Source organism: Poromitra crassiceps (assembly GCF_964638095.1).
Source record: "Poromitra crassiceps genome assembly, chromosome: 4".
Taxonomy (NCBI): Eukaryota; Metazoa; Chordata; class Actinopteri; order Beryciformes; family Melamphaidae; genus Poromitra; species Poromitra crassiceps.
The window spans coordinates 25,671,852-25,699,668 of NC_139626.1; the positions used below are offsets into that span (position 1 = coordinate 25,671,852).

Consider the following 27,817-nt stretch of genomic DNA (forward strand, 5'->3'; position numbering starts at 1 on the left):
TCAGTCAATAATATACCCTTGGACTCACTCCAACCACTTTGATATTGTATATCTTCTATCTATTTCTATAATAATTAAAATGAGTTTCTGTGTATGAGTGAGCAGAATTTTGTTCGGCCACAGCTATGCCATGCCGTTTTACATGCGATCTGGGTGAAACCTTCATGAAGTGTAAAGAGCTGATTTTTTAATTAGGTAATTGCCCTAATTACCTTATGATGTGATGTCATCAGTGATGCTGTCATCATGTCATCCTTCCTGGCTGAGGCTATGTTCAGTGATGCTGTCATCAGTGATGATGTCATGTTACAGACCAGGGTGGCCTAACTCCTAGGGTGGTGGGTCCACTAGTATCTGGAATGTTATTAGTTGAGACTTAAATCGCAAATAATTCACAGCAAATTAATTACACTATTTATTGAAGGAATAATGCACAAAATGCTGTAATTGAGTAGTAAAATGCCTACAATCAAGATACATACCATTTACAAGTATTTTGATCAATGCAATTAATCAGGAAACTAACTGCATCATCATCATCATCATCTGTACATATATCATATATATCATCTGTACGTGTATAATTAGTGTAATAATTATACAAAATCATGTCTACATAAAATTGACACAATTATTTTCATTATTTATTGATTTTATGTCTGTGTAATTCTGTGTATTTCACAATAATTTGTTACATTTACAACAAAGGGAGAAAAGGTTAAAATAATTTAGTTAAAATAATTTTAGTGACGACTACTACTGTGAATGCATTTTAATTCTGTGTCCAAACAGCGCTACAGTCAATCTAATACTCCACTTGTTGAGCTGCACGTGAATGTTAGCACTGCTGCATCCTCCAATGAGAGTGAATGAGCTTTAGTCCAGTTTTAGTCCTGAAGTGTGGGACTGATCTGTGGTGATGAAGTCATCATACATCAAAATCTGCAGCAGCTCGATGAGTAGCCTGTTGGAAGATCACTACAATGAATGAGAATGGCAGCAAAAGTATATTGTTACCAAGCTGGAATATGTTAGTAATTAAAATATACAACATATAAACGCAAAATAAGATCTTTGTACATGTTGAAAAACATCTCATTTCTGCAAAGTCTTATGAGAGATTATGAGAGATTGACCCACAAAGTGTTTTGATTGGCTCTCTCAGGCTGAGATCTCACAAAACTTACTCAATAGATACAATAGTGTAAGCCAGGGGTTTTCAAAGTCTGAGACTGTGGGCCTCCCCCCAGACAACGCTTGGAAAAATGCTATCTATGTTGTAAGTCACTCTGGTGACTTTTATCAAGGATAAGACTGGTAAAGTTGGGAGCCTAGATAACTACAGGCCTATCGCCCTAGCTAGTGTGATTTCCAAAGTCTTAGAAATGGTTTTATTAGATCATTTACCGTAAGTTTGTTTATTTCTACCTCTGATAACCAATTTGGCTTCAAGGCCAAGCATAGCACTGATTTATGTATCTATGCATTGAAGGAGGTTGTCAAAGCCTATAAAAGGCAGAACTCCTAATGACTGCATGCGCATCTTGCTGAAAAAGCCCAGGTGGAGCAGTGCTAGTGACCTGTTCTGTAAGGCGGGGGTGGCCACTTTCCAGGCGCTCCTGAGAAATCTGATGTACAGATTCATCTGTCGATTGAACGTGTCTCAGAATGTCATTATTAAGTTGCTCACTGATCCTGGGCTAAGCACTGTGAGATACCAGTCACATATGTGGAAATTCTGGTACGCTTCTCTTTTATAATGTTTTTCTTTTTTTGTGCCTTATGTCCTTTTGTAATTGTGTATGTGCCATCTATGGACTAAGTGTCTGTCAATAAAGGATTGATTGATTGACATAGACCAGTGATACTCAACTTGCAGCCCGGGGGCCAGATGTGGCCCCCGATAGGGTGCAGAGTGGCCCCCTGACCATTTTCTAATTCACAATGAAAACTAACATTAAACAAAGTTTGACTGAGCTCCATCTAAATTGTCAAATAATGCAGCCTGCTTACCACCCAGGCACTTGTATGTACTTAACCAACTTAACTTAACCTAACTAAGTATCCTGTGTGCACAAAGTTGACCCGTTTGATTAATTATGTTTTTGAGAGAGATCCTGTATTGATTTGTTTGGGAACAGGGTTTACTCTGAATATTTGAGAACTGAACTGAATTGAAGTGAAGAAAGTGAATTTCTAACTTTTTTTCTTTATTGTTTTCATTGTACCTCCAATACACAGAATATTGTGTTTGGGGGGGGCTCAGATTAATTTTAAGTCGCAGGCGTTGCGACTGGTGTGATCCCATCGCAAGATGGTATCTATAGTTGATCCTTTTTTCCGTGACAGATTCACTCTCAGCTTGACGTCGTTCTGTACTCACCGTGTATGCAGGATTTGTGAACCTGTCAACAAGACTGTCATCCTCAATGGGTTCAAACTGTGGGGAGAAAGATCGAATTAAATGCTTCCCCCCCAAAAAAGATATTTTGGTTTTGTTTTGATAAGTAGGCTGTCCTTGTTTTGTTTCCAGGCCTGATGTGTTGTTAAGAACACTGTGTTCGTTTCTAAACTTTTTCAATGAAAAAAGTGTTCATTGTAAACACTGACACTATTCCTTTTTCCGGAGATGGGGATTGAATTGGGGAACTAGTTGGGTGGTAATACTATTACACTGCCAGTGACTATAAGGACAACCATCCCAAGTAAGGCTTCAAAAGTGTGCCACCTATTCTGACCAAATTAAATCAATGTTCACCATTGCCTATTATTGACATTATTAGATCATTCGAGACCTTTAGGTACAAAATATTACCATTTAGAATATGTCATTATTTGTGTTTTTTAATATAGAGCTATGAACATCAGGTAACATTTGACATGTTGTCTCCATGGCTACCTGTGCGCTTGGTGCAGCTGGTTGTTCAGGACTGACGTCAACATCGTCTGAATCGGAGCCATATGCTGGGTTCTCAAAGGCCTCCTAAAACAGACACCCAGGAAAATACAAAATGGCTTAAAGGAAAATCAAAGAAGTTGATAAAGACATAGTTAATCAAATGAAACATGTTGATAAAGACATCTGCTGAGGTTTTTGTCAGTAACAGAAGAGTTGCATATTAAACAAATCTAGATATTCACCGTTCAGTTGAAGAAAGAAAGAAAGAAAGAAAGAAAAAAAGAGTGTTAAATTGGGGGTGAACCCTTCCCTTTGGTAATTGTGAAGCTAACCTTGGCGGTGATGGCAGTGGCCGGCACTGCTACACTTCTGCTGGGCTTGACCACACCTCGGACCTCCTCCTCATACAGGCGATTATCAATGTTCTCCTGGGAACCAGAAAGAAATCACAGGAGCCCTAAATTGACGATTTAGCATAGCACCTATAGCTGTTTCAGCATAGCACCTTTTTTTTCCTCAACCACCCCCCCTTCCCGTGCAGTGGACAGATAGGTATTCTGGATATTCCGGACCATGCCTGCTCAGTACTGCAGTAGACAACCAAAGGGTGCACATGCTATATCATGGTATGGACCATGTTATGGTCTGGACCAAGGTATGGACCATGGTATACATGTATCAGTGTTTATGATGTACTGTATTGTAAGTAACTATTGTATGATGACTATACTATCTCTGGTGCAATGCAAAAACCATTTCCTAAGAAAATTCACACTGGGAATCGAACTACTACTACTACTACTCTTACTATTACATATGCATAGAGCTCATAAAACACTGATTCCAATAGCAGCTCTTAATCTTTGAATCTGTATGTTTTCTAAAGGTAATGGATGATGGTGCATCGACAACACCTGGCCAATGGTGATGAGCAATGTTGGAACGCGGGCCGTGTAGAATCAGCCATGATACACTTACATGGAGTATGGCTGTCATTTGCCGCTCCGGCAGACTTGTGAAATGAGAACCATGTATGCTTGCCTCTAAATTACATCCATATTTGACATAATTGCATGGTGGTTGAGTGTCTGCTAAATAGTGAATGATAAAGAAAACACAGTAGGTATTTCTAACCAAAATCAATGTGGACAATAGAATGTTGAATGGAAAAATACTCTTGGTCATAAGTTATTGGATATATTGACCGTAGGCCTCAAAACTGTTCTGCCTGCACTATGTCATTATGCAGGTGACAAGCATGAGGATGCGTGTTAAATTGATGCGCCCCAGAGCAGTGGTTGCAGTCTATATTGACCTTGTTTGTTGCATTCGCAGCAGGGACAGCAGGCGCAGCACCGCTGGCAGCAGGGACAGCAGGCGCAGCACCGCTGGCAGCAGGGACAGCAGGCGCAGCACTGCTGGCAGCAGGTTGCTCTGCCTCGTACGCTGGGTTCTCAAAATTCTTATCTCCTGCCTCCAGCATGGACACAGACGTACAGCGAACCTGGCAGCAGGCATTAGGACGTGAAGTAAAATAAACAGCATTTGATAGAACTTTGTCTAAATGGACCAGAAGAACAGGCTAGAACATGATATTAGTGTGTAAGCCAGGTACTGTAAAGCCTTTTGAAATCAGTATATTTATGAAAATGTTAATGTTTGCCTGTTGATTTGGTTTGAAGCAATTCAACTGACCGTTTCTGAATTCTGCCTTTCACTCCCCAGAGTTTTAGTATTCGGAGATGACGCAGCTCTGAAAATCAAACCATACATATGACACAGCTGGGACCGACATGATACCTAACAAAATAAAATAGAACAAAATAAAAAACCCTCGCCTAACTCTATTATGAGTCTATTTTGAAAGAGGCTGGAGAATGAAATGGGGAGAAAATTTGAGAAAATATCATTAGAAAAAGAGGATTTGCAACTAAAATCTCAAACTAAACTAAATGTCCATTTGGGAAAATACTCATTACCTGAAGCTCATCAATATTTCTAGAACATTTAGCATCCAGTCTGTAAACATTTTAACATTTTGTGAACCAAGGACTTAAATGACCAACAATGCATAAAAAGTGCGATCATATGTCTTGATTTTGTGTGCAATTTTATACGAATAGGTGTCACTTTTCTCAAATGTTGGATATTTTGGAATTAAACTTAAAATTTCTGACAGCAACAATCATTTATTGTATCTCTCTCTCTTCTCGCTCTGTCTCACCCGAAGCTCGGCAGGTTGGGCACGGATGGCATACTGGGCATACTGGGCATACTGGGCATGCTGTCCCGTAGCCTCTCCAGCAGGCTGGACTTCCTCTTGGCAGCGCAGACCAGACAAACCAGCACAGCCACGATCAGAATGGTCACGCCGATGGCTATCCCAACTGAGTCGGAGGGAAAGAGGGTGGAGTGGAGAGAGGTCAGCCTCTTACCACAAAGAAAGGTTTGCCCGTTATAGATTGCACTGAGTTTTGTTATCATGGTATGAATTTAATAATAATACTTGATGTTGTGACCACGTCATATATATTTGTCTCGCAGTTGTCTCCCTTCCACTCTGGAGGGCACCTGTGAAACAATTCAAGACAAATATTAACTAGAGTTGCAGCATTTCAAAGCACTCTTTTTCATTGATTGAATCTATCTAACCAGGTTTAAAAGACTGACGCTAAACACTCACTTGCAGAGAGCCTTGTTGTCGTCAAAGTAGCAGGTGCCTCCGTTCTGACACTGGCATGGTGGAGGCATGGTGGGTGGTGGGTCAAACCCTGAAAAGTTATATGAATAAAGAAACAAGAAAGTTATGTCATTCAAGGGGCAATTTATTTGTAATGCCCCATAGCACAAAATGACCTTAACTCCTTTTTATCCTCCAGAGAATATGGAAGAAAATTGATATTTTCTTACCGGCGTCACATTCAGTGTTGCTGCTGGGGATGAAGGTGGTTCCCTCAGGACAGGCGCAGGTGTAGCCTCCGGGGCGGAGCAGGCACAGGTGGCTGCAGATGCCTTTACATGGACTCTTCACTGCAGAGAGGGGGGATGATGTTTTGGGTCATTTGAAGTGGAAGCGTACAGTATGACTCACAGTACTTTTAAAGTGGGCATCCGTGAGATCTGTGTGTCCGTGAGAGTATTACCCCCCCCCCCCGCTTCTGTTTTCTCCCCAATTGTATTTTGGCAAACTCCCCCTGCCAAGCTGTCCTAGTCGTTGAACCCCCATCCCCTCCCCAGTTGCAGGCTAGCCCCTGCATCCTCCGATACATGTGCAGTTGGCAGCCGCATATTTTCACCTGACAGTGAGGAGTTTCACCGACGTACCATGTAGGTAAATCCCCCCCTCTCCCCAAAGCCACTGAGGGGCTGCATAGAGGGGTCTGGTAAAGTAATTGATGCGCTTGCCAACAGTAGTGTCTGTGAAATAAAGTCACAGAGTCCAACTTCAGTGTCTTACTTTGATGAGATATAATGCCCACCATTTAATGGCCTTCAACATGGCAAGAATGACAATATTTCACAAAACAACAAGCCCTGGAGCATGCGGTCAAAAAAGGTTTGATCTTCGTCTAGCGACACACCTGTTGATTGATTACAACCTACCTATCTAAATAACATGTGACCCAAAGTACAAGCGTGACACCTAGTGACCAATTTGATATCCTGCATAGATAACCCTGAAATGGCTCCGACACATACCCTTAATCTGGCTTCCCACCTGCAGACACGACCAATTGTGCCTGTATGGACACCCGACCAAGCCGCAGGTAACACAGGGGCTCCAACCTGCGACTCTTGCGTTGGAACGCAGGGAATCTACCGCTGCACTACCCAGGTGCCCTGAGATTTTGGCGCTAAGTGGACATTGCTGTGGTGGTTTCCATTGTAATTCACAATGGAACAGTGTGGCCAGTATTTTGACATACTTTTCCTTGGATTTTCTGTTGATTAATTGGAGTTTCTGGTGCAATTTTATTTTTCTGTTCAACAATGGTGGCTATCACTGCTCATGCTAATGACCAAAATCCTCTTGTAATTATGCATGCATCATTTCCTATTTGGCTAAAGGGTTTTTCCAGACACTGGGTGTTGAGAGCACCAAATCGGTAAACTGTGTATAGGTTGGATCCCTATTGAGTAATATTAAGTAGAGACTAGAAACATTTATTTATATCACAATATACTAGATACAGTTGGTCTGTGTGGGAACGCCCACAAAATGTTGCTATAGGTGGCGCGCGAGACTATAAGGTGCGGTGGGGAAAAATATATCGCAATGGGCTGACTCACCAAAGGACGGTGCTGCAGCTCTACACTAAAGGGGTGGGGATTCTAGAGCAGGTACATAGACGTCTGTTCAGATGCGTTACTGCGGGGGTTGAATCTGCGATCCTGTCTGCCTGGGCTGGGCTAGCAGCTAAATGCTAACTATGCTGAATGGGGAGAACGAGAGGATTTCCCCCATGCTGACCCATTGACCACGCGTCTATGACGAGACACCGCCTGAATGTATAGCAGATTCTATGCAATGATGTATCTTATGAAGGTGATGATGTGGTGATGTGTTACAGTCTGTATGTGTGTGTATATACTGTATATGTGGTGTGAATAGTGTGTCACTCACTGCCTATGGAGTTGTGTCTCTGCTGCTGGTAGACAGAGATCTGGGTGAGCCATGGCCCGGCAGTCAGCAGTTTGGTCTTGGTGCCTCGGCCAAACTTGTCTTGCCGGAACACCTCGCCTTGCTCCTGGGTGCTCCAGTAAACATGGTCCTCGAACACACTCACACTGAAGGGGTTCCGCACATCTATAGGCAGGGTGAAACAACATGTAGGGTTAGCAACAAAATGGAAACTAGACACCCTGGAACTAGGCATTACATTATATTATATGGATAGATACATTATACATTTTTAGGGCGTTAACTGTAGAAATGTGCATTAAGTGTGACTGTAGAATAAGCTTAAATTCTCAGAAAAAAACATTACATGCAACCAATGTTAAATATTCCTGTTTCTCCAAATGATGTATGATAGAGAAGTTCTAGGTATATAATAGGGGTGTAACAATACACATATTCGTGCCGAACCGTTTAGGTGCTTTAGAGTCCAATAGGCTACGCACTGCAAACCGAACTAATCTTTCACTGCTGAACAGTGCAATTCTTCTACAAGGAAAATGACATGGTAAACTAAAAGACGAAAAAGATGAAAGGTATATATATATATATATATATATATATATATATATATATATATATAAAACATTGTCGGAAATTGAAATAAAAATTGTAACTAGTAGTAGTAAAATAAATACAAAAATCAAGGACATTTCTCAGGCAATTCTACTTTTTTTGCTGTATCGAGAACATAGCGAACCATGACACCACTGTGTTGTATCGAACCGAACCGCGAATTTTGTGAACTGTTTCACCCCTAGTATACAGTATAGTTGAAAACATTGGACAGAGAAAGATGCACACCCAATGAATGACGGCAACAGTTTTCACATTAGAGAAAATATAATTTAAACAATTATGACTTCAAGCCTCAAGAGTCTACATCATCTATATTTTATCTGAGATATGAACAGATATTTTATTGCATGTAGAATATCTATGTACTAAATATAATTTCATTCACAATCTAACATTCAGCATCTTTATTCAGGCATCATTTACGATTGTGTCCTCTCTCCTCACCTATGTATACTGCAGTTCTGCGGTCTTCCCCTGATGGCATAACGGACTCTATGCGGCTCTCCTTGGAGTCGGACCAGTAGAGCCTATCACCGTTGGTGTAGTCGACTGACAGACCGGTGGGCCAACCCAGGCCCTCCGCCACCAGGACTTTCCTCTGCTGACCGTCCAGCCAGGAACACTCGATCTTGGCCGTCGCGCCACGGTCTGCCCAGTACAACATCCTGGGGGAACATACATGGGAGAGTTAAGTTAAGAGTGAAGAGCGATGGAGAAAAGGGTTGTACTGTAGGATGTGTTGGGTTAAAGTAAGAGTTCAGGAGTCAAAAACACACCATGTTTTTTTTACCTTTGTTTACAGGGGGAGTCTCACTGAGAGCAATCTGGGAATTAATCCATCATTTAAACAAAACAAAAAAACTATTATTTTCTCTAACCTCTGGGGGCAGGCTCGTTTCATGTCTGAATAAACGGAACTCAAGGGGCTCCGTCGGCAGCAGAAGAAAATCCCTTTCCGCTCCCTGCAAGCCCTGCCATTGGCTCCAACCGACCGGCTCTGCCCATTTATGGATTTCCTTTCCAGTCCCTGCGTGGGACAAGGGGCAAGCACTGCCTTTTTCACTTTCCCCACCCAGATTTATCCTGCCGGTCCCGGGGATTGAACCGATGGGCCTTCCGGTCACAAGCTCGCTTCTCTAACCGTTGGGTACCACTGTAACTTTAAAGTCTCCGGTCTTCCCAGTCAAGGACTTTAAACTGAGATGAACTTTTCATTTCTAAATTATATCAGGGTATTTCCAGGACTTGGGGAAAAAATTGAGAAAATATCAAAAAAGCTTCCAAGGGAAACTCAATTCTATGAACAAATGATAACCACCCAACCGTATAAACGTTCTGTAGAATATATCATTGTTTTTTTTACAAGCAATGATAAAAAAAAAACTATATCATGTAACTGTGGCACTAAATTAAACTAAATTAAATTAACTATTGAACTACACGAAACTAAAATTGCCTAACATTCCATCACTTCAGAGAATGTATCCAAGTCCGTGCCTACCCTAAGCCACTCCCACCTGGAATAAACACCTTCTCAAAGTTTCCTGATATTCCAGGTATTCCGGAGCTGTGTTTTGTCTCACCCCAGTCGTGGGTTGACGGCCACAGCTGACGGGTGGCCCAGCTCAGTCTTCACCAGGTGCTTCCTGTATCGTCCGTCCAACATGGCCACCTCTAACCTCTTCAACCTGGAGTCCGCCCAGTACAGGTTCCTACAGGCAGAGGAGATGCAAACCTAGTCACGCATTGATACTTTTGGTCATTCAATATTACATAGTGCCCAGTCTATAAAAGTGTCACCAGATACCTGAGATAACTTACTATACTTTAAAAATACTACTTTTGTGCTATTACACACTTGTAGATATCACTCTCCTGAAATGGTGGGTATCATTCTATAATAGAAACTCTCTATTTGCTGATAAATTCCATGACAATGCTGCACTACTGTCATAACAATGAATTAGCATTTGACCAAAGTTGCCCAATTGTACTTGTAATTATAGGCCATAACAGAATTGCATTACATTCAGGTTTATTTAAATGAAAAGGTGTTTTAATCCATAATAAACTATTTGATAAAGCTCATGAGCGGTTTACCTAGGCACCAAAATATTGAAGTAAACAGTAAAGAGCAAACACACGCACATGCACACGCACACACACACACACACACACAGACACACACACCGATATAAAAAAACTAGTAGGCCACTGCGAAAGCCTCCAGTGGCACCTGGCCCTCACCTGCCCACCCAGTCCACAGCGACGCCGTCGGGCCTGGTGATGTACTTGATGCCGAGATCGACAGCAGCCCCGATGTTGTTGCTGCCATCGTCCACTGCGGGTATGTAGGCTCTCTTAATGGCACCTGCTACTGAGTCCTTACCGGCCACAGTGAAGTACACCATGCCTGGGAAAACACATCATCAAACAACTTCCTCTGGCTTTGCAATAACATCTTTTCAAACGGACCGTCTTACCCTGTATTTCTCTCTCTCTCTGTGTGTGTGTGTGTGTTTAAATACCACCCTGTCTGTAGGCACATGTGGATATGGGTGTATCATATGAGTATAAGGTTTAAATTTGTGGTTACATTCATCCTTCTTTCTTATACTAAAGCTTCAAGCCCCCCTCCAGTGTATTGTGTCATCTTATTCCATGTCCTGCTGGCTTTTGCTCTGGTCTACTGATTAGCCACAATGTTCTCCAGTGTATTTTGTTGACAAATAACTTTATTTTGGGCTCAAAGTCCTAAAAATAAGCTGTTGGTAAAAATGGGTGATGACATCAGACATTATAATGGTTTGATGAGTGAGACAGAAATATAATATCCTTTTATATAAAAGGGAGAAAGTGGGTTCTGCGATTTTGGTCACGTTTTTGGTTACACTCGGGCAATTGTGATGTCACTGATGATGTCATAGCCATTGTGACATCATCAGTGATGTCACAATGTCTATGACATCATCAGTGACATCACAATTGGTCGAGTGCCACGCAGCAGCCGAGCTGCGGGCGGCTGAGCTGTGTATGCGAGCTGCAGCGGCCGAGCCAGCAAGACCCCGCAGTGGCCAAGCCTAGGAATCAAGCACACTTTAGTGTGTGAGATGCCTAGTATAGTAAATACCCTCTGCCATTAGCTACGTTTGCTAACTAAGTGAACTATGTGTTCACCAGGCTCAAAACGCCACGATAATAACTTTTAACCAGTTTGAGTTACGCTCTTTCCATGGGCTTTTTATTATTGTTTGTTGACAATAAGCAATATTTTGGCTTCTAAATAACTATTTATTTTGTATTGATATGACTGGAAACACTACGGCCGCCACTTCCGTTTTATCACAGACAAAAAGAGTTTACTGAAGACAAGAGCGACGCTGAACAGTGATGCTTCTTTTACAACAGCGCCTGCACTATTAGGCTTCAGTTCTTATCAATGTAACCTCTTTGGCACAAATGGTGATGTGCGTTGTTACAGCGCGTGCCGTGCGAATTTACGTTTTCAGAGAACATCAACGGTGAAACAGGGAGGGGGCTTTAAAGAGCATGGTGCAGGTTGAAGACCACATTGCATTAATATGTGGGAGGGGTGTGTACATGTATAGCAATGGGATTGGGGGGTTAAATCACACATAGCACCATCTAGACAATGATCTAGAGACTCGTTTTTCTAAACTGCAGGGGGCACTGTTCCTGAAATGGAACTGTACACCTGTGATGTACAATCAGCCCCAGCAGAACGTCCAGCAACAAGTGATGTCACAGGTGTTGAACGCCCATTTAGAATGCCACCCTTTTCTCCATACTCCTGCCCAGGTTTTCTTTTTTCATTGGGGTATTTTCGTACCAATGATGAGCCGAAAATGTAAATTCAAAAATTGGTTTAACTTGCACCCCGCTCTTTAGCTATTCTTCCAGTAGTTAGCCTGTAAAGTATGTGTCTTGCTGAAGGTGTCTGCCTGCCTGTATCCGTGTACGTGTGTGTTTCCTACTGAGTCCGGTGTTGTTGTGGTCCCAGTCGTAGTCGAGAGCCATGATGCGCTCCTCCTCTTGGAGGAAGTCGTGGTAGGCCTCCGTCTGCAGGTTGAACCTGCGGATGCGAATGTTCTCTGGCAGCAGCAGCAGGGGAGTCGGTCCTGAGGGAGAGGACATTTACACGTACCGATTTAGGCATTTAACCGACAATCACAGTCAGGGAGTGGACGGGTTCAGTCTGTTACTCAAGAACACTACAATAGGATATACTGTACGATGACACTGACAGGTTGGCTCAAACCTGTGACCAGTTAAATCCAAAGTCATAGTAAGGTGCATATGGCAATCTGACCAGTGGACCAGGGCTGTTCTGAGAGGTTTGATTAAAATCTTTCTGCATGTTATAACATTCTAATTTCTAACATTCTAAAAGCTAAATATTAAACTGATGTTTGGTGAGGGCTGCAGAGTGGTGTCATGAAGAGGGAGACTGTCGAGCAAGCATCTGTCCTGCTGTCGTGTCCTACGTGAAAAGTATGAGAATGAGGAGATCATTTTTGGCTAGATTTAGCGTTAGACCAAATAAATCATGCATGCATTGTATTTTCTTTGTGTGGTGCCAAAAGACACATTTCCATTTCAGTGGCCACTAAAGATAAACAAATCTATCATTTGATTTCAGTCACAGTTCTGTAATCTGTGCTAGCCAAGAGCGCGCTCACCTTCAGCCTCGCACATGTTGCCGTTGCCCACCCTGCGGTAGCCGGGGGCACACTCACAGTCGTAGCCCCCCTTGGTGTTCTTACAGGCCTGAGAGCAGGTGCCAAACACCTCACACTCATTGATGTCTGGAAGAGCCAGGAGAAAAGGCTGAAGGTGGGCTTACTGGAAATAGGCATACTCACAGACAAAGTTTTATCATATTATTACTTACTGGAAATAGGCTCACTCACAGACAAAGTTTTATCATATTCAGGTAGATTTGACCTTTTTGCATTTATATGAGGGGTTTTTTATGTATGCAACAGTAAAACAAGCTTGGATTCCTGGACCATTACAGTAAAACAGTCAACAAATAATCGTGTGTCTTGAGTGATCATGTAGAGAGAAATAAGTAGTATGTCAGTTGAGTGATCATGTAGAGAGAAATAAGTAGTATGTCAGTTGAGTGATCATGTAGAGAGAAATAAGTAGTATGTCAGTTGAGTGATCATGTAGAGAGAAATAAGTAGTATGTCGTCAGTTGATCATGTAGAGAGAAATAAGTAGTATGTAAGTTGAGTGATCATGTAGAGAGAAATAAGTAGTATGTCAGTTGAGTGATCATGTAGAGAGAAATAAGTAGTATGTCAGTTGAGTGATCATGTAGAGCATACATGGGCAAACTACGGCCCGCGGGCCGTGTGGCCCGCAATGGAATTGCACAAAAAAAAAAAAAAAAAAAAAAATTTTTTACACAGTGCACCTGAACGCAACATGCAAGATACCCGCTGAATAAGTGTCCAAATGTTCATGTCATTCTGGCCAATACTCCACTTCTGTTATAGCATTTCAGTCTGGAATATGGAATATCTTTAATAATCTTTATGACTAAAAGGCTACATTGAATTAGAAATTTAAATAATTAACTCATTGGTTTTGGATTTATTTAGCTTCAAGACTGCATTTTTGTTCGTGTGACCCTCAACACAGGCTTTGATCATCCCGGGCCACTTACTGATACTTATGCTTAAATTAACCCACTCATATTCTGATTTATTTCAAGAAAAACATTTTGGCTAGTGGAAATTCTAATTGGCTGGTAACTTTAAAATCTAGCAGCCATATTGGCAGGTGGTCAAAAAAGTTAATTTCAAGCCCTGAGAGCAGGTGGTGACATCGGAGTGAGTGAGAAAAGGATGAAATATTGGTGGTTAAGACTGAATAATGACATCACAACTGTTAATTTAAAATGAGTTATTCCTCTAAACGTGGCTTCAAATGCACCAAATTTTTCACGCTGGCGCCGTTCGGCCCTCAGCAAAACCTGGTAGCAAGGACATTTTTTGTGGCCCTCTCTATCATCAAAGTTACCCATCCATGGGTTACGGCATGACAATATTTGTTCGGCCCCCGGCAACAATCTGGGTTTCTCATGTGGCCCCCCATGAAAAATAATTGCCCACCCCTGATGTAGAGAGAAATAAGTAGTATGTCAGTTGAGTGATCATGTAGAGAGAAATAAGTAGTATGTCAGTTGAGTGATCATGTAGAGAGAAATAAGTAGTATGTCAGTCGAGTGATCATGTAGAGAGAAATAAGTAGTATGTCAGTTGAGTGATCATGTAGAGAGAAATAAGTAGTATGTCAGTTGAGTGATCATGTAGAGAGAAATAAGTAGTATGTCAGGTGAGTGATCATGTAGAGAGAAATAAGTAGTACGGTATGTCAGTTGAGTGATCATGTAGAGAGAAATAAGTAGTATGTCAGTTGAGTGATCATGTAGAGAGAAATAAGTAGTATGTCAGTTGAGTGATCATGTAGAGAGAAATAAGTAGTATGTCAGTTGAGTGATCATGTAGAGAGAAATAAGTAGTATGTCAGTTGAGTGATCATGTAGAGAGAAATAAGTAGTATGTCAGTTGTAGCGGAGAATAAGGGGGAATGCTATATGTTCCTATAATGTTTCTGCAAATGCAATGACTACGATGTGGTATTATTTGTGCTACTACATCACTGCTTTAAACAAAGTTTTATGCAAAATATTCATTATTTTTACAAATTGTATAACTCCATCCATTTTACAGTCCTTGATGAAGTTATCGATAGAAAAGAAAGAAAGAAAGAAAAATTACATCAAAGTCAGACTCATCAGTCATTATGTAGGCCCCGCCCCATTGCATGAAATAATCACATTTCTGACAAAGGGATTTTTATTCCAAAATGACACTCCTCTGACAAATGATTACCTAATGATTAGCTAACCTGAGCTTGGCATTTATTTATTTATTTTTAATTACAACTAGATAGTGTTTTGGGATATTTGGTCCTCTCATGTACTTTACAAGACTAATGACACACTTTTGTTCATGTTTGCACTGCAGGATTCCCAGTCAAGCCTGTAAAAGCTGATGTTGTCTTGAGTTGCTTTTGAAAAAGGATGTTTTTTCTAACCTGACGCTGCCAGACGGGGGCGGTAATGTTTTTCCTAACAGAGATGGGAAAGGAGCAACGATCCCGTCAAAAATGATGAAATATTAACTTTGTCTATTGTGTTGTTTGGTGCTATGGGTGGAAGGTTGCTGATGTGTTTACCCATTTGCACTTTGTGTGAGTGTGTGTGTGTGTGAGTGTGTGTGTGTGTGTGTGTGTGTGTGTGTGTGTGTGTGTGTGTGTGTGTGTGTGTGTGTGTGAAATTGTGAAAGTGTGTGTGTGCGTGCGTGTGCGCGTGCGCGCGCGTGCGTGTGTGCATGTGTGTGTGTGTACCCAGGCAGTTGTAGGTGCTGTCTGGGTCGACCCTGTATCCAGGCCTGCAGGAGCAGATGAAGCCAGTGGCGTTCAGGTTGGTGCACTCGTGCTGGCACAGCTTCTCCTCACAGCTGCGGTCATGACCAAAATCTGAGCCAGACAACACAGACCACATCCTCTGTCACATACAATAGTGTTTGGCACTGGGTGAGGTTAAAGAGCTATTTATTAGCTGCGACCAGGACTCTGTCGGTCGGTCGGTCGACAAAAAGTTAATCCTTTAGTGGGCACATTTTTCACCCTAGGAGGCTGAAATGTGGGATTGAGGTCAAGTGTGTGTGTGTGTGTGTGTGTGTGTGAAGGTGTGTGAAGGTGTGTGTTTGTGTTCAGGCCAAATGGCTAAAAAGGGGCGGTGGGGGGCAAATTTTGAAATGCAGGGTGGCGGAGGCAGAGTAGGCTGCCCTTACCATCCTGCATTTGGGAAATCCGTATGTGCTCGCAGCTATTGCGAATCAGCGCTTGTTTTTCAACTTTGTTTACATGCATGGAGTGATCAGCTGTTGGGCAGACTCTAATTTTCTGGTTAAGCTACAAGCACCTTGCACCCTGCGATTGAGTTAGCATAAAACCAATTGACAGAATCTTCCTGCCCGCCTGTGGATGAGCTGCCCACAGATAGGATGGTAGGAGGATAGGACAGGATACACAAATCTATGAAAAGGTGAAATGAAAACCAAGATGGTTACATGCAACATCAACCTGTTTAATATCGGAGTAAGACAGATTTCTCAAAATCTGGGTACAGTATAAGTGGGTTTTCCTAACTGAGTTATGATGTTTCCATTCGTCAAGTGTTCATACAGTACTGTAATTAAATTATAAATGATCATGTCTTCTTCCTGAGACATTTGCTTACAAATTGTGAAGATGCACTTAACTGTACTCAAAATACTTCAATACAAAAATAATGAGCAAGGACATTAGCAAAGGTAACAACCTGAAACTGTATGGGAGGATGTTGCCAGTAGTTATTAAATGAGTGTTTTTGTGGCAGAGAAAACGGTGGAACTCACTGCAGCCGATCTCGTCAGTGCGGTCCCCGCAGTTGTCATTGTGGTCACACACGTAGGGCAGGGCCACACAGTGTCCGTTGGTGCATTTGAACTCCTGCAGTGTGCAGGGGGGCAGCGTGGGCTCCTGGCCTGGAAGGACACAGTCCCAATGAGTCAACAAATAATTAAATGAGCAAAAACAAAACAACACTAAAATTCTGGAAAGCCTGGAAATTCAGGCAAGAACACTTGTGCATTGATGCTGTGTGTGTGTGTGTGTGTGTGTGTGTGTGTGTGTGTGTGTGTGAGTGTGTGTGTGTGTGTGTGTGTGTGTGTGTGTGTGTGCGCGTGTGTGTGCGTGCGTCTGTGTGCGTGTGTGCGTGCGTGTGTGTGTGTGTGCACGCGCGCGCATACAGAGGTCTTCCGTCTCATCGCTGCCGTCTCCACAGTCGTCCTTCTGGTTGCAGAGCAGGCCGGCGTAGATGCAGTAGCCGTTGGCACAGCGAAACCTGGATGGCATCTCACAGGTGATGTTCACTGAAACACACAGTCAAATAGCTGAGACACAAACTGTGAGAGGTCTAAAATATCAATGACACATTGTTAATACTGTGTCCCACCTCAGAGGGATACGAGATGCTAAATGTCACTCACGGCACAAACTGAGCTCCTCGTCGGATCTGTCCCCGCAGTCGTCGATGCCGTCACACACCCAACCCTGGCTCACACACAGACGGTTCGCACACTGAAACTGCTGCGGGCGGCACCAACGGCCCCCTGGGTAACGAGTGGCTGGGGAAGCAGGGTGGGTGGGTGGGGGGTGTCTCAATGTTATTGTGCAGTGACCAGCATACATTCTCTTTTTAATCACTTTCCGGCACTGTTTTCCACCCCACCATGAGAGAGATTTAACCCCCGCCCCACCATGAGAGAGATTTAACCCCCGCCCCATCATGAGAGAGATTTAACCCCCGCCCCACCATGAGAGAGAATTGACCATCGCCCCACCATGAGAGAGATTTAACCCCCGCCCCACCATGAGAGAGATTTAACCCCCGCCCCACCATGAGAGAGATTTAACCCCCGCCCCACCATGAGAGAGAATTGACCATCGCCCCACCATGAGAGAGATTTAACCCCCGCCCCACCATGAGAGAGATTTAACCCCTGCCCCACCATGAAAGCATCAACACATGACAGTGGCCTGGCCCCCAACCTGTGCTTTTCATGTTGTGCTGTTTTGATGGGGTTGACTTACGACAGCTGCTCTCGTCTGACAGGTCCTGGCAGTCCGGCCGGCCGTCACACTGCAGAGCGGCAGGGATACAGTGACCTGACTGACACTGGAACCAGCCTGGACGACACGTCTGCAACTCTGGAGGACAGCCAGGACTTTAATGTGTGTTTGTTTGTGTAACAGAGAGAAAAAGTTTATTTTGAAGCATTAGACTGTGTGTGTGTGTGTGTGTGTGTGTGTGTGTGTGTGTGTGTGTGTGTGTGTGTGCACGTGCGCGCGTGTGCGTTCAACTTGCACAGACAGACACAGCGCACGGCACGCAAAGTGCTTATTTGTTGCTGTTGACACAAGTGACTTTGACAAGCAGCACTATTCTCCAAAAATTGAACTTTTTCCTGCTTGAGGCGCTCAAAGCGTTCCGCCCCAAAACATTAGCCGCCGAGAGCGATAAACGCCAGCTGGGAAGCTGGGAAGAGGAGCGCTCCTAGAGCCTCCTTACCATCGAGAATGAATTGCAGAAATGCTCTGGCAGCTCAATACTGCTCCCTGTGGACACGGCCAGCCTGTGCTTAGTGTGTGTGTGTGTGTGTGTGTGTGTGTGTGTGTGTGTGCAAATGCTCACCACAGTCTCGTTCGTCAGAGTTGTCCCCACAGTCGTTGTCATGGTCACAGACCCAGTTCCCAGGGATGCATTGCTCATTGTCACAGCGATGCTCACTCTCTGAGCAAGGCCTTGGCTCTGTGGACACACACACGCACGGATGCACACGCACACGCACGCACGCAGGCACGCACGCACGCACACACACACACACACACACACACACACACACACACACACACACACACACACACACACACACACACACAGCATATCAAGCATGGGTGAAACTGCATAAAGGTTATATGGGTTAGGTGAGTGTTAGTGGATGATAGTGAAAACGTTTTTTTGTGACTCCCAGATCCCGTAATAGCTTAAAATAATATAAAGTTCATTATTAAGATTCAAAATGCATTCAAAACTCTTTCTTCTTTCCAAATGTGACCAGGGAAGGAGAAGTTTGAGGTTGAAGTTGACTTTAAGGTCAAAGTAGTGGTCATAGAATGGATAGATATGGCTGAGGATGAAGCTGAATAATGTTGTACTCACGGCAGTCCCTCTCGTCGGAGCCGTCACCGCAGTCGTTGCTGCCGTCACACTGCCAGCGGATGGGGACACAGCGGTGGTTGTCACAACGGAAATCTCCCAGAGGGTCACAGGTCACCTCCTCTGTGCGGGGAGGACAAAGTCAGAGAGGGAGGTAAAAGATATGTTCGGGGGTTCATGTGGTCAACGAGAAAAATAAATAACTTAATCTCTCGCTTTGCATTGCTCTATATGTTGTGCAGAGTGGTTCAAACACTGTCCCTGAACAATCAGTAATTCAGTTAATAACTTTGCGCTGTCACATTGTATACACGACACGTAACAAAATTGTAAATTTCATCTCTCAAAAGCAATAATAACAAATCCATACTTTCTTCATTATATATATCAAAAAATCTCAATAAAAAAATCACACCCAGGTGTTGAATTAAGGGGTGCAGGTTAGTACACTAGGCTGCGTACGAAAGAAATATGGGCTCAATACGCCACTGAGGTGAAGTTGTGGAACGCTTTGCCGGAAGAATTAAAATCCAGTAAGAATGTGTTGATCTTTAAAAAAAGGTATAAAGACATGATGTTGGAAAATTACAGTCTAGTTCCTAGGTAACTGAATGATGTAGGGGACAAAAAGAAAAAAGAAATAAACAAATAAATAATAATAATAATAATAATAATAATAATAATAATAATAATAATAATAATAATAATAATAATTAAAAAAAAAAAAAAAAAAAAAGTGTATGTATAAGTATATATATATATATATAGGTATATGTATATATATATAATAATAATAATAATAATAATAATAATAATAATAATAATAATAATAATAAAACAATGATTATAAAATGTATGAATATGCATGTATGGATTGTGTTTGTTTTGTTATTTGCTACCCACTGGTTTTTGACTGTTGTATTACTTACCGGTATTTACTTTTTTTGCTTTTTTTGTTTTTTTGTTTCTTGTATTAGGATATTTTTCCTTGAAATCCTTTGTTTATTTGATGGCAAGTAAGGACAATGTCCAAAATGTCTGATCATGATGATCTTCTTATTTTAATTGTAAGAAAAGGGGGGGCTTTACATAAGCGTTTGCTTCTGCCCCAAACCTTTGGTTATGACCTAAGTGTATGCTTGGTGGTGGTGGTGACCAATACATTTTTTTCATTCATTCATTCATTCATTCATTCATTCATTCATTCATTCATTCATTCATTCATTCATTGAGGTGCATTAACAACTGATTCCAATGGTGCAAACCACGTTGAAAAGCGTTGCTCGGTTGCGGATGTGTTTGAACCACAGTCAATGGTTTGAACGTGTTGGCAAGTTTAGCAAGTTTAGCAAGCTAATCGGCTAATCCGATCTGTTGTTCACGTTGACGATGCGGCAGCTTTAGGTGGCTGCTCTCTCTCTCTCTCTCCGTTCACTCTCAACCTCGCTCTCTCTCACTCACCCACTTGGAGTCGGGGGGAGGGGCTTAGGCTACGAACAGACATCTCATGCTACACCGGGGGAGGGGCTTAGGCCAGAACGGACGGACACAAATGTCACTTACTATAGAAGCGGCTGCACCGCTTAAAAATGGGGTAGTTGTGTCTGTTGACTGTCACCCACACAAAAGATCTGCACTCAAAACACTCTCTCTGTCTCACTTACACACACACACAAACACAAACGAGCACTGACCGCAGTTCTGCTCGTCGCTGTTGTCGATGCAGTCGTTAGTGCCGTCACAGCGGGCCCACTGGGGAATACAGCGGTAGTTGGTCTTACAGTCAAACTCGGTGTCTTTGTCGCACTTATAGTCTGGACCGTCTAGGAGAGAGAGAGAGAGAGAGAGAGCGCCATTGGCGTGAACGAGACAGTATGGAAGCGAGAGAGGAAGAGAAAGGAGTGAGAGAGAGAGGGATAAAGTGAGAGAAAGGAGGAGAGAGACAGTGGGACATGGCTGATTGCATATTGATTATATATCAGTTCAAAACCAGATAAATCTAAGCTGGATGAAGCCATCCGCTCCGCTCTGCCACTCTGCACTGCATTGGCAGTCTCATCAATTGCTGAAATGACTCTTTTTCACTCTTTAGGTTGACCTTGTGCTCATCTAATTTATGGGTGATCACTGGTAAACCTGTCTCATACTGTATGTTCCACTGTTGTCACACCCATGTCTGGTTGACAAGGGTTTGTACAAGACACTGTACAAACATCTATTTGCTCGTAAGATTGTCACCTAAACACCTAAAATGTAGCGTAAATATCTAACTTTTACCGTCAATCCTATTTTCTTATCCCCCCCCCCCGCCCCAGCATAATACATTAAACACATCCCCTTGTGTCCCACTTACCGCAGGGTACAAACGGGAGCTCATCAGATCCATCGCCACAGTCATCCTGGGCATCACACACATAGTTGGAAGGCAGACAGCGGCCGTTAGCACACTGGAAGTGTCCCGGCCGGCAGGTCTTCTGGGCGCAGCCCTCTGGGTCTTCGTCGCTGGCATCTGAGCAGTCGTCCACCCCGTCACAGTGCCAGGACACGGGGATGCACTGCTTGTTCTTGCACTGGAACTGGTTCTCCTGGCACCGGTGGTCACCTAGCAGGACAGACTACAGCTTGACTTGGCTTTATTAACTAGAGGTAGGTTTTGAGCCTGAACCAGTGTGAAAACTGGCCAGACACAAATAGCCTGGGTGAACCCAGCCTCCACGTGACTCAATAAGGCATAGTCTGTGACGTCACATTGAAGGCTGGGTTCACCCAATACACCAGTTACTCCTATAATGGCCAAATAGGATGCGTCTTGCTATTACTTATTACTGTGTGGAGTTTGCATGTTCCCCCCGGGTGCGCCGGTTTCCTCCCACCACCAAAATACATGTGTGTTAGGGTTAATACTCCTGTCAGTGCCCCTGACCAAGAACTGGAGTTGGTCCCCGGGCGCTGCACTGCAGCTGCCCACTGCTCCTAGTTCTAGGAAGGTTCCTAATAGAGGATGGGACAAATGCAGAGGATGAATTTCCCCATGGGGATAAATCAAAGATAATTGAACTTAAAACTTAACTTGACTATTTACGTTATTAAAGAGTGGCCAAACCCAAATCTGTGTGAAGGGTACTAAACTGTTCATCTACTATTGGCTGATCTCTGGTGCCAGGTGATGTCACCACCTTCAGTATTATGATACGGTCAACTATGTGAGCTAAGCACAGCAAGCGCCAGTGAGTTATTTTAATTCCAGCCTTATATCTGATTTTCAAGAAGAAAAACGATATTTCTGCAGAAAAAGACACTCATGCCGTTAACTGACAAATAATCTAAGAGTTTTTTTATACAAACATTTGACAGGAGCTACTTGATGTCGAACTGAGTGTGTGTCATACTACAGAGAGCAGCATCCTCATCTGAGCCATCGGGGCAGTCTGAGTGGCCGTCGCAGATGAAGCCGGGATAGGTGCAGTTGCCGTCTTGACACTGGAACTGGCCAATGGGGCAGTAGCGGGGCGGGCAGGTCTGAGGTTCATCTGAGCCATCACCGCAATCTGATTGGCCGTCACACTTCCACCATATAGGAACACATCTAGGGAGGGGTTTTGATACGTCGCCAGCTTTTATGTGAAAGGACAGTGGCCGTACTATGCATTTACAGTGTGTATTTACATGTAAATCATTTATATTTATATGAACAACAATGTTTTTTATGTGCAATTTCCCAAAACCTTCAACACCTGCATATGAACCATGAACAATAACACCGACTTGATGGAAGGGCAATTATGAATTGTGAACAAAAGGGTTTTTCTATCAGACTAACTTCTCATTGTCCCCACAGCGGAACTGGGTGCTGGAGCAGTCGGCCACACACTGGATCTTGAAGCCCACAGCGAGGCCAATGAAGTGATCTGGACACTGGCAGGTAGCCCTGCTGCCACCAGGAGCGATGAGACACAGGTGACTGCAGGTCAGGTCATGGGAGGAGCAAGGGTTATCACCTAGGAAATAAATAGATCAAAAGACAGGCAAGTCAACTGAGCAGACTTACATAAGTGTGAATGTGGTAATCTGTGTCATGTTCACTTTTATATATGATGATGTGCATTATATTTTCTGTGCCGACTCGCAAACTGAATGTTGTACACAATTCTAAAACACAAATATTTGAAGCATCGAACTACAGGTGTAAGTTCTGACTGACAAGCAAGAGATTGCAGAGAAAAAAGGACTTCCTTGCAACATTTGCACACCGATGTCTAGCACCCCCCTGGGTGATGCACGGCAGCCAGTTTGCGCCAGAACGCTCAGCACACATCAGCTATCACGGTGGAGAGTTGAGGACTGAATGTGCCAATTAAATAACGAGGGATGATTAAGCGGCCATGATGGAAGGAAGGCCTGTGTGGGAATTTAGCCAGGGCACCAGGGTTACACCCCTACTCCTGCGAAGAGAGCTGAGGGGAACTTTAACAGGACAGAGTCCCGTCTCTGCCCTGGGGCATTGGGGATGGGGATATTATTCATGTTATAGATTGCATAAATAAATAAATAAATTTGACTTGAATATAATCCCTGATGCTCAGTCCACCTAATAAGCTCTACAGTAAACAAGCAAAACAAGCCAACTCCATTGTCACTTCATTACATGTGCACAAATACCAGGAGACGAGGATACAGCTCAAAGTTACGCACTGCGAGGCTGCCTGTAGGGATGGTAGACGTGGATATCATGGGGCCGGTGTGTGTTGTTGCCCATGACCGTGCGCTGGGCACCGCTGTACTTGTGGGCCTTCTCCACAGTGTGTGTGTTCCAGTCAGTCCAGTAGACCCAGTCCTCAAACAGTGAGACAGCATAGACATGGGGAAGAGAACCAGCGATGGCTCTGTGTCGGTTCTGGCCATCCATGTCTGCAAAGCTGGAGGGCAATGTCAAATTAAGAGTGCAAGATTGACACTGTGCTTAAGCGATAGGAATTCGGTGCGATGCTCAAGTACACATTGACAAGAAACACTTTTATGAGGATAGATCCTGAAAACTCTCAATTACAGGACAGACTCTGCTACACTGGCAGACCCGCCAGCAGCTGCACTCTAAAAACTGGGATTCATTTTTGCACTCCCACTTTCTTGTTTTGTTTTACGGCTCTATCTTGAACGACTGCAAAGATATCTATGTAAATGAACAAACCGCATTTTGACTTCAACTGTATCTTATATGGACGTCCTGATATCGCCGTGTTGGTATCGTTCCCGGACCATCATCTTTTCCTAGTATAGGTTGAGGCGATGTCTCATCATAGACGCTGGGTTAGCTGGCTGGGGGCGTGGTCAGGGTGGGGTAAGTCCTCCTCTTCTATCCATACAGCATAATTTACATTTTCCTTGCTAGCCCAGCCCAGGCAGACACGATTGGGGATTTAACCCCCACAGTAAACGCACATCTGAACAGACGTCTTGTGTTCTGCTCTAGAATCGCCAAACCTGTAGTTTAGAGCCGTAGCACTGTCCTTTGATGAGTCAGCTCATTGAGATATATGGGCGGTTTTACCCCACTCGTGCGCCAGCCGTATAACATTTTGTGGGCGTTCCCACACATGCCGACTGTCTCTGGGCCGGGATGACCACGCCCCAAATTCATTTGATTGGTCGCTGCAACTGCTTCTTCCTGAATGTGGTTAAGATTAGGGTTAGGGTGTGAAAAAAGTGCAGCTCAGGGTGAGCGTGGTCCTGTGGCTTAATGGGTAAGGTGCTTGCCTTTTAATCTGAGGACTGGGGTTCGATTCCCGGTCAAACCACACACACGTTTATAAAACATTAGGTTAGATATTAGGCTTAGGCAAGTACAACAATTTGGTTAGGGTTTGGTTATGGCCGTGGTTAGATAAAGAAAACCGTAACTCTAATCTTAACCACATTCAGCAAGAAGCAGTTGCGGCAACCGGGCATGGTCATCCTGGCCCATACTAGGGAAAAATGATGGTCCGGGAACGATACCAACACGGCGAAATCAGGACGTGCATCTTATAATGAACAATTAATACAACAGTAAAGGAAGGTCTCTTTAAAAAGAGACTGGGCTCATTTGACTGCTGTTTTCTCGTGAGTGCTGGGGACACATTTTAAATGGACTGAATTTCAATGTCAAATAAGCAACCGAACCATCCATTGATTCATCATTGAATTTCTCCAACTCACTCCAGGAAGTTGAGGTGGGAGTCAGCAAAGAAGATCTTGTTGGTGGTGTAGTCTATGGTCAGTGCATTGGGCCATTCGAGCTTGGCTGTGATGATGGCACTGGCATTGCTTCCATCCATGCCAACTCTGCCAATGTAGGCCGTGTCCCCCCAGTCTGTCCAATACAGCCAGCTGGAAGGAGAGGGAAGAATGAGGAGGAACGGGAAAAGGTCCAAACAAAGGATTAAGTGGCAAACTGAAGCATGCATTTGAAGGAAAAATCCACCCTACAACAGTTTAAGGCAGTGGTTCTCAAATGGGGGCAGGGACCCCCAGGGGTCCGTGGCACTTTGCAAGGGGGTCCGCGAAAGGTTTTCAGGAAAATAAAAATAAAAACTTTTTTGTTGTTGCAAAAGCTTCATAGTTCAATGAAAATATTGTATGCTTTAAATCTAAAATGGTTCATGGATTACATTCTAATCTAACAATCCTATCAATTTAAAAGTCAAGCACATTACCGTGGAAACAATTAAGCTTAGCCCAAAGTCACAAATCAGAATGAGGGGGTCCCCGGTATATTTTCTATCTTGTAAGGGCTCCTTGGCTGAAAAACATTTGAGAACCTCTGGTTTAAGGGGCTGTTTACACAGGACGTGTGCATTTCAGCAGCCAGCGCCTTTCTGCAATTCATTCTCTATGGAAAGGACATACTAGGTGCGCTCCTTTTTCAAGGACCGCACCTGGCGTTTAAGCACTCTGGGCGGCTATTGTTTTTTGGCGGCGCGCTCTGGGCGTCTCAAGCAGAAAAAAGTTCAACATTTGTAGGAAAAGTGCACTGCTCGTCAATGTCACTCCTCTGACCCCTTCTCCTGGCAGGGGGATCCTCAAACTCCGCTGCTGCCAGAATTGCCAATAATCTGGCTTTCATGTTTACAGTGCGAACAATCAACAACAACAAACAAACTAGCTGGCTACCGTCCGTGTGATCGTTGCGTCCTGAATTATACTGCGCGCGACGGCAGGGAAAAACAAAACAAAACACACACACATAAATAAATCAATAAAAACGCTCCGTGCGCTGGTCTATGGCATTGGAGCGCTCTCGACATGATTTCCAAAGCGTTCTGATCTGAAATACACACGCCCAGTGTGCACAGCCCCTAACACTGTAAAAAAACAAACAGCTATTGGTGATGGATTTTGCATTTCTGTGGATAATTTGTTGTTTGTTTTAAACCTTGGACAACTGTCCAAACCTAGATAACGTGAGCAGCTACAATGGAATTTGATAGCAGAAACAAATTCAGCAATCTAAAACTGGGTAAACAAAACAGTACCCATATTTTGGGTTGACAGCCACGGCTCGGGGCCGGGTGATGACGTAGGTGGCATTGGCTCCAGGGATTGCTCCAGACAGCAGCTTCTTCTGGTAGCGCCCATCCAGCTCCATCACGTGAACTGAGCCATAGTAACTGTCCACCCAGTATAGCTTCCTGCAGCAGACACAAAGAAAGCTACTTGACATCTCTGCAGCCAGGTTCAGGACAGCCAGTTTGCTAAAGTGTCTTTCCAATCAATGAGATTCAACTTAAAGGAGCAAAGCACTCCAAAACCCCAAATCAGATATTCCCAAATTGAAAAACTGGCCAAATTAAAAATAAATAAATGAACCATATAGTCACTTGTATTTACACAAATCTCTCTTCACTCACCTGCCCACCCAGTCCAACGCCAGGCCCTCTGCACCTCCTATGTTGTTATCCACCAACGTCTCCCTGTCGCTGCCGTCCAAACGCATCCTCTCAATCCTACCTGTGTCCAGCCAATACAGCCTCTTTTCATTGTGGTCGAAATCCAACGCCACCACGTTGGACAGCCCCTGCAGCACTATACTCAGCTGTGACCCATCGGTGGTCAGATTCCGGATGTAGTAGCGATTGCTGTACAACAGGTAGGGAGCGATGCCGCTGTTCTGGCGGCAGGTGCGTGCGTCCGGTTCGCGGATGTACCCCGGGGCACATTTGCAGTGGTACGAGCCGACGGCGTTCTGGCAGATCTGGCTGCAGACGGCAGGTGTGTCGCGGCACTCGTCCACGTCCTCGCAGGCTTTGCCATCTGCCATGAGCTGGTAACCGGGGTTGCAGGAGCAGTAGTAGCTGGTGAGGGTGTCGGTGCAGACCTGGGCGCACTTGTGGACCGACGGGTTGCGGCACTCGTTGATGCCTGGATACAAAGAAGAGAGAGAGGGATACAGGATATAACTGACTGGTGTATCTGAATCCTCAAGGTAAGGATGCATGAGTGAGCAATCGTCTCACACATTAGAATGAACCTAAAAAGTGCCAACTACCACTGTCTCATGATATCAAAATATTATACCGAGTATGCAAAGTAATTACATTACATTGATATTCTCATTTATATATTTATAACACTGAGATTTCCCCCATATTTACACCCTACATCTGTTATATTATTATTATGCTACAGGTATGTACAAGTCAAGAAATACTGAACTTTAACAACAGTAGCAGAGGTGCAACCTTAAAATATATTATTAAAATATATATTAAAAAGTATATAAAAATTCCTTAGTGGAAGATGGGTACCTCATGCTCAAGAGTCA

The 27,817-nt window shown here is 43.7% G+C and overlaps 1 protein-coding gene across 1 annotated transcript in view; it reads right to left on the bottom strand.

Annotated features, from left to right (window-relative positions):
- Nucleotides 1-1,095: 1,095 nt before the first annotated feature.
- The window catches only part of lrp2b (low density lipoprotein receptor-related protein 2b), a gene marked incomplete at both ends in the record, with an annotated part of 73,134 nt that continues 46,412 nt past the window's right edge, over nucleotides 1,096-27,817 (bottom strand). The window contains 30 exons of the mRNA XM_083635848.1: nucleotides 1,096-1,101; nucleotides 2,900-2,983; nucleotides 3,232-3,327; nucleotides 4,215-4,403; nucleotides 4,595-4,652; nucleotides 5,124-5,286; nucleotides 5,406-5,470; nucleotides 5,583-5,670; nucleotides 5,810-5,929; nucleotides 7,524-7,706; nucleotides 8,601-8,821; nucleotides 9,740-9,868; nucleotides 10,404-10,569; nucleotides 12,152-12,295; nucleotides 12,857-12,982; nucleotides 15,600-15,731; nucleotides 16,655-16,783; nucleotides 17,048-17,170; nucleotides 17,288-17,425; nucleotides 17,892-18,008; nucleotides 18,493-18,609; nucleotides 19,021-19,140; nucleotides 20,712-20,840; nucleotides 21,371-21,619; nucleotides 22,407-22,603; nucleotides 22,838-23,015; nucleotides 23,710-23,933; nucleotides 25,213-25,383; nucleotides 26,529-26,684; nucleotides 26,904-27,414. Coding sequence (XP_083491974.1) covers nucleotides 1,096-1,101; nucleotides 2,900-2,983; nucleotides 3,232-3,327; nucleotides 4,215-4,403; nucleotides 4,595-4,652; nucleotides 5,124-5,286; nucleotides 5,406-5,470; nucleotides 5,583-5,670; nucleotides 5,810-5,929; nucleotides 7,524-7,706; nucleotides 8,601-8,821; nucleotides 9,740-9,868; nucleotides 10,404-10,569; nucleotides 12,152-12,295; nucleotides 12,857-12,982; nucleotides 15,600-15,731; nucleotides 16,655-16,783; nucleotides 17,048-17,170; nucleotides 17,288-17,425; nucleotides 17,892-18,008; nucleotides 18,493-18,609; nucleotides 19,021-19,140; nucleotides 20,712-20,840; nucleotides 21,371-21,619; nucleotides 22,407-22,603; nucleotides 22,838-23,015; nucleotides 23,710-23,933; nucleotides 25,213-25,383; nucleotides 26,529-26,684; nucleotides 26,904-27,414 — 4,529 coding nt within the window. The remainder of the gene's footprint in view (nucleotides 1,102-2,899; nucleotides 2,984-3,231; nucleotides 3,328-4,214; nucleotides 4,404-4,594; nucleotides 4,653-5,123; nucleotides 5,287-5,405; nucleotides 5,471-5,582; nucleotides 5,671-5,809; nucleotides 5,930-7,523; nucleotides 7,707-8,600; nucleotides 8,822-9,739; nucleotides 9,869-10,403; nucleotides 10,570-12,151; nucleotides 12,296-12,856; nucleotides 12,983-15,599; nucleotides 15,732-16,654; nucleotides 16,784-17,047; nucleotides 17,171-17,287; nucleotides 17,426-17,891; nucleotides 18,009-18,492; nucleotides 18,610-19,020; nucleotides 19,141-20,711; nucleotides 20,841-21,370; nucleotides 21,620-22,406; nucleotides 22,604-22,837; nucleotides 23,016-23,709; nucleotides 23,934-25,212; nucleotides 25,384-26,528; nucleotides 26,685-26,903; nucleotides 27,415-27,817) is intronic.